A 6,801-nucleotide genomic window follows, 5' to 3' on the forward strand; every position below is an offset into this window, starting at 1 on the left:
GATGTGATTGGACGCCGTTTGCAGACTCTGTCCCTACCTCGTTCAAAAGACAAACTATGGCAAATGATTGAAAGGGAATGGAGAGTCATTCCTCTGGACACCATCCGCACTAGAGCCGCTATATAGATAGGTCGACGCAACAGCTTAAGTTTAGCCATTTTGGATCGGATTTTTTATTGTTGCACGGCTTGGGTTACCACAGCAAAAGTTTCGGATTTCGTCAAATTTGCAGAAAGTAATATTTTATTTTATAAAAAATTCACGTGTCGCTAATAAATGCTTACAGTGAACAATCACCAACCCGATAACTCGCCAGAAAAGACAACCACTTAAACACGCGCTCCGATCCAAAAAGGCTGATCTTAAGCTGATGCGTCGGCTCGTGTATGTAGGGGCCTTATCCGCACCCTTATCGACTCTATGCCTAGACGTGTTTCTTCGTGTATCGCTGTCCGCGGTGGTTCTACATCCTACTGAGCCGACGCCGTTCTCGCTCTGTATTCTTCCTATCATTTTGAAATTACGATCATTTATTATTCCTTGCTGTCTCTTTTTTCCAAATTTCATCACTTTCTGACCACTCCTTCTTGGTGTTGCATTTTCAATGTTGAGCAGTGTATGTATAAGAGATATCAAGTCAATCTGCTAAGAGAGATTGCTACGTAATACATTCGAAAACTGGTGCTACTTTATCTATAAACACATATAAAAGTAAAATCAATGAGAAATTGAGTTGAAATTCTCTGCATTCACCCACAGTTAACTGTGGGTCGAAGAAAGACAGCTCGATTTCTCGTTTACATTCATAAGTTTTAAATCACAGTGTCATGATTTTTCATAACATATTTTTTTTTTGTATCATTTTGCACGTAGCTACTTCTTTTCCTCTTTTTTAATAAATAAAGTGTCTGCTTCTTACATTATTGTTTCAATTCGAGTACTTATTTCATTTGTTTTTCTCGTTTAAATTAGCTAAAAAGCATAATTATGTACAAAAACTAGGGTCTGGTGGGGTAAAGTGGTCATAAAATCGTAGTTTTTCAACTTGGGTGGATAATAAATACAATAAATTATTTAAACACTTCAACTTTTTTTGTTGTTAATTTACATTGCACTATTAAAGAACATGGTACATTGAATTTTAGAAAGAAAAATATTGATTTTAGTAGTTTTATAGTACTTTAATTTTCCCTATGTTTTTATGACCACTTTACCCCATGGGGTGGGGGAAAATGGTCATAGCATGGGGTAAAGTGGTCATAGTTAAAAACAGATACAAAGCCATTATAAATAACCCTAATACTTATATATTTCGGTTGTTTTTGTAGTGACCAGTATATTCACGAGTACATGCGTGTATACACGAATATATACGTGTCGTGTTATGCACGAGTAAACACGTTCCTACATGAGTAGATACATGTATACATCAGATACATGCATGCACGTGTCTACTCAAGTATGTACGTGAATATACGAGTATATAAGCATGTTTACGTAACCTACAAGAGTGTATACGTGTCACGTGTATATACGAGTATATATGCGTATAAACGAACATCATATGCGCGTATGCACTTGTATCTCGAGAAAATACATGCATGCTTGAGTATATACGTTTATAGTAGACGTATATACGCATATATAAGTGTACATACATACATATACGGGTATACACGAGTTAATTCGTGGATACATCCACTGCGTCTTTGGTACTGTCTCCTCATGTTTATATAATATGGAAGCACGAGTATGTACGCATGTATACGTGTAAACACGATTATATACCTGTATAGACGTATATACGTGCATTTACGTGTATACACCAGTACTTGTATATATACGAGAATATACGCTTATGTACATGTCGGCCTACAGAGTAAATCTAAGCTCTTGGGCAAAAATCAAAGGGGTGTGAGAGGGGAGGATAAGAAGCAAAGAATCATAAGAAAGTTATAATCACTGACGCACTACATGCTCACAAAGCTAGAAACTGATGGATGCAAAACAGGGCACAAAATTGTTGCACAAAGATGATTTTACCTAACATTTTACTTTTATAGAAATATTTAGAGCAGTTGTTAAAAGTTATGGCCTGTAGTAGCTCCAATACACATATCACAACAAAGGCGCAGCGGCTGATGAAAGTTTTTCAAAAGTCTCGTTATTGCAACAGAGAGTGCTTTGTGATTGCGACGCGACGCACATGTATTACAGCTGCAGGCCGCAAATTTCATCAATCGCTTTAAAACTTTCTTAAGACCTAAAATGTTGTGTAAAATTGTCTTTGTGTAATAAATTTGTCACCTTTTTTCTGCATCCATCAGTTTCTGGCTTTGCGTGCATGTAGCGTGTCAGCATTGTGTTTGTGGGTCACAAACACAATGCTTATGATTTTTGCTTCTTATCTTCCCCTCTAACACCTTTTAATAATTTACTCAAGAGTTTAAATTCATCCTGTATTCTTGTATTCCTTTTGCTTATATACAAGTGTTTACTCGAGTACGTATGCGTATATACATGTCTACCTGAGTATATAAGTGCTCGTATATATACGAGTACAAGCGAGCATATAAGTGTGTAGTAGAATGTATTGCTGTATGGGTAAAAAATACTTGCAGATACCCATATACGTATTTATTGGTGCATTTATGTGACTACGTCTATGTACGTGCCTACACAAGTATATATGCGTATGTATACGCATATACTCGTATATTTAACCCCGTTTACTATAAAAACAATACATATTAAGTAAAATTATTATTTGATTTGTATATGCCTTATACTTAAAGATTAAGGGACATTAGAAGAACAATATTCTTTAAGCGTAATATTATGACCACTTTACCCCATCTTATTAAAATTGTTCTAAAAAATTATCTAAAATAGATTCAGCTAACTGCTAATGAGTAAGAGTTCTTGAGACATGTAGAAAGCTTCCTGTGCGGTCGATCTGTTCATAATTATAACAAACAAAATTTCCCAAGGAAGTTAAAAGAGGTGTTAAGATTTTAAAATTTTTCATATTCACGCAAAATATTTTTTTTTACCAAATAAAATTTTGACAGTTGTAAAATTTTGTTTTCAAAATTTAGTTTCTAACTGCCTTATCGTAAAATAAAATTTTCACATTCATTCGAACATTTTTTTCCAAGCTATAGCTATTTATTTGACGTATGACCACTTTACCCCATTGACCACTTTCCCCCACCAGACCCTATACATTATAGGTTTCTAACGGAAAATATACTTTAAAATTCATTAATACAGCGTAACATTCATGCAGAATTCAATGTAAATATAAATGGGTAATGAAAATGGTCAAGGGTCGCACTCTTACCCCGCCATGTGGGGCAAGTGTGACCCTTAGAAGAACTGCCTTAAAAGAGATCTTAAAGCTTCTGCTTGCGGTTTAATTGCCATAATATATGCTTGAAAACCTAAAGAAAGGACCTGAAAATGAACCGTAAAAATTTGGAAAATGTACAAGATTTTTTAACAGAGCACGATCCTTCAGAAACTGATCTTTGAAACTTAGGGTACACACTTACTCGAACTCGCTCTAACTGTGCTGAGAAAAACGAAATTTGAGATTGATTGAGTGTCGATAATTTAAAAATGAATGCAATTAAAAAATAAAATTAAGAAACTGCGATTTTATCACAAGTACATCAACCCAATGCTCCAAACTGCTCACCGTTCAAAAGAACGGTCGTTCATTTTTTAAGTGAACGAACGGAACCGTTCATCTTAAGGATTCGTTCTTTTTGACCCGTTCGTTCATGAACGGCACATCTCTAATGCATAACTCTCATTCGATGTAAACTTTTGTCGTCACAAGCGCAAGTTGATCTTTTTCGGCCGCATTTTCCAATACGGTTGGTTCCAGCATTTCATGTCGTCTTAAAACACTGCCATATCCTCCCGACACTTGATTTACTCACTCCACATATTTTGCCTATTTCTTCTAACGTTTTAGATCAAGTGCAATCACTTAGTGCAATCACTTTAGCATTCATTTCAGGGCTGATATCTAAGACTCTAATTACTCCGACAACAAGCGAGCAACTAAAACTGCCAACTTCTAGCCACTTGGCGGAAGAATTTATATGCCTGCTACTTATGTGATGCGTACAAACAGCTACTAGTTTGACAATAACTGCCATTTTAAATCTGATCTGAATTTGAGTGCGTACTCGTTCGCTTACGTGTGATAAAGCGAAAAAATAGCATTTTCCAATTAACTACCACAATACTGTATTAATGTTGCTAAAATTAAATGTCATCGTTTTGTTCCTTTCAGGTTCCTCTACCACCGTCAGAATGCCATCCGCCATAACAATAATATTATCTACTGTTTACTTCGGCCATCTGATTAACGCATCAACAGTAACGTATTCAGAAGTTCAACATTTCGGAGGATCATGCTACCCGCGTGATTCCTGTTCTGGAGGCAGAACCGAAGAGTTGGACAACCTGTGGGACAACTACACTTGCGAATGTGGACGACAGTGTAGCTATAGTGGCACATGCTGTGTTGACTCTCCCTTCCTGTCCACCACGCAGAAAAATTCTCATTTATCAACTGAAAAGTGCCAAAAGGTTAAATTAACGTCCCGGTACGTTTTGATGGTATCCAGTTGCTCCAGGCGCTGGCAAAAGAAGTCACCAACTTATGAAAAGTGCGAAAAGGAAGAAGATGTTCTTAATGATCCAATGTCGAAGCTTCCGATTACCAGTATCCAAACTGGAATATCGTACAAGAACTACTTCTGCGCGGTCTGCAATTTTGATTCCAATCATGTCGTATTTTGGAACATAGCTGTTACTGGTACCCAAAATCGAAGTCACTTGCAAGATAATTTTCAATTTAATTCTGAGCAAAATGCTTGGGGGACGGTAGGAGCACAAGGAACATTTCAAAGACTGGAATTAAATTTCGTAGTTCCAGAGTCTTTATACAAATTAGTGAAGCCATGCTATCCTGGAATCATTTCCCAATGTCCACCACCAATAAGAAATTCTGATTTGCAGAGGAAATGTCGTCTTTACTATGCGCCAATTAAAATTATGTCTGGTGGGAAATTTAAAATGTATCGCAACGTTCACTGTGCCTTATGCAATAATAAGGATTCAAACTTGGAGGTCGCTTGTCCACTGTCAAAACGTCGTAAAACTCAACATCCTTTGTCTTTTGCGTTGCTACTGGATGTGAACCAAAAAGATGGTGAAAAGGTGGGTCAAACTCGCGCATGCAGTAAGGATCAAGTTTATGACCCGTTCTTCAAAAAGTGTCGATCCATGAAATGTGCGATCCCAGGTTACGTCATCAAGAATGGATCATGTGCAAAGGATGTTGCATGAGATATGTGACACTAGTTTGAGTGAAAAATTAGATTTACTACAAGTTTTAAATTGTCTTTGGTTTGTGGTCGAATAAAATGCAACGTTATTAGAATACTTCTGCTACAGAGAAGTTTTTTAAAAGTGATTTCAAAAATTTCTCTACTAACATTAGTAAATGAGTGGAAGAATCTGTCACATGACCGAAACGTAAATCTGAAAATATGTTTTTTTCCCTTTGCTTCACGTAATTAGGATCTATTTAGACCGATAAAGTAGCGAGGATATGATGAATTGTAAATTTTGCGATTTTCAGATATTAATTTCGTCCCAGTGTTAGAGGTTCTATTCAATTTAACAAAATTGTCAAGGTTAGCGGGTAAAATATCGGTGAATTGTCGATACAATGGATTTATCGCTATTGGAAATTAACGACTTCTTATTTGGCGTAGTTCTTCACCTGTATAGCAACCATAGCATTTGTTCCCCTGTTTAGCAAAGTTACGTGGAAACTACTCATTTGCAACATATTTTCAATGTGCTGTCTTTATCTCATTTTTAAATAAAACAAACACTGAACAAGATTAAGAGTTCCACTTAAGTTTCAAATAATTCATCAAATAAACAAATACAAAAGTGACGACCAGCAACAGGCTCTGGGCCCAGCTAGACTGGTCCTAGTCAATTTACAATCCCCAGTGAAGATCGATGGCCCTCTTAAAACTATCTACTCCCTTGCTCATTACCATCTCCTCCGGTAAGCTGTTCCAAGGTTCCACTACCCTGCTATAAAAATAATTTTTCCTTATATCCATGTTAGCCTGAGATTTAAATAGCTTAAAAAAATGACCCCTTGTCCTGTTTTCAGTACTAAACTTCAGCCCCGTAACATCTTTCATTCTAATAAATTTAAACAACTGAAACATGTCCCCTCGGTCACTTCTTTGCTCAAGACTACATTTTTAGCCTTCTAAGCCTGGAATCATAGTCTAAATGAGAAAGTCCATTTATTAGCCTTGTATCCCGCCTTTGAACCCTTTCCAATACATTAATATCTTTCTTAAGGTAAGGAGACCAAAACTGAACAGCATACTTCAAATGGGGTCTTACCAAACTTTTATATAAGAAAGATAAATTAAGCCATGTAAAAGCAAAATCATACAAAACAAGCCATTGAGTAGCATTAACGGTTCCGTTTAAGTGTAAAATACTTATCCTACTAAACTTACAATATTAAAAACTCCATTAAAATGAAATATAAAGAGCCACCTAATTCAATGGTAGATTTACCATGCTGTAAATGTCGCAATTGCAAGGGATCCACTTTACATAAGGGTCGCGAAAGGGATCAAAACTACACATGAAATTTCTTTTGCATTAGACGAGGTTGGCATCCAAAAATGCATCGCAAAGTGCCCCCAAAGTGATTAAATCCACCTCTTCATTAGAACCTCT

At 36.4% G+C, this 6,801-nt stretch overlaps 1 protein-coding gene across 2 annotated transcripts in view; it reads left to right on the top strand.

Annotated features, from left to right (window-relative positions):
- Positions 1-5,591, top strand: part of LOC129227450 (uncharacterized) — a 39,513-nt gene extending 33,922 nt beyond the window's left edge. Inside the window, exon 2 of one of the 2 annotated variants that reach the window (XM_054862011.1) lies at positions 4,307-5,591. In XM_054862011.1, coding sequence (XP_054717986.1) covers positions 4,327-5,367 — 1,041 coding nt within the window. In that variant the 5' untranslated portion in view covers positions 4,307-4,326 and the 3' untranslated portion in view covers positions 5,368-5,591. The remainder of the gene's footprint in view (positions 1-4,306) is intronic. The other variant, XM_054862010.1, reaches the window with a different exon arrangement.
- The last annotated feature ends 1,210 nt before the right edge of the window (positions 5,592-6,801 follow it).

The sequence above is a fragment of the Uloborus diversus genome, chromosome 8 (genome assembly GCF_026930045.1).
Source record: "Uloborus diversus isolate 005 chromosome 8, Udiv.v.3.1, whole genome shotgun sequence".
Classification (NCBI taxonomy): domain Eukaryota; kingdom Metazoa; phylum Arthropoda; class Arachnida; order Araneae; family Uloboridae; genus Uloborus; species Uloborus diversus.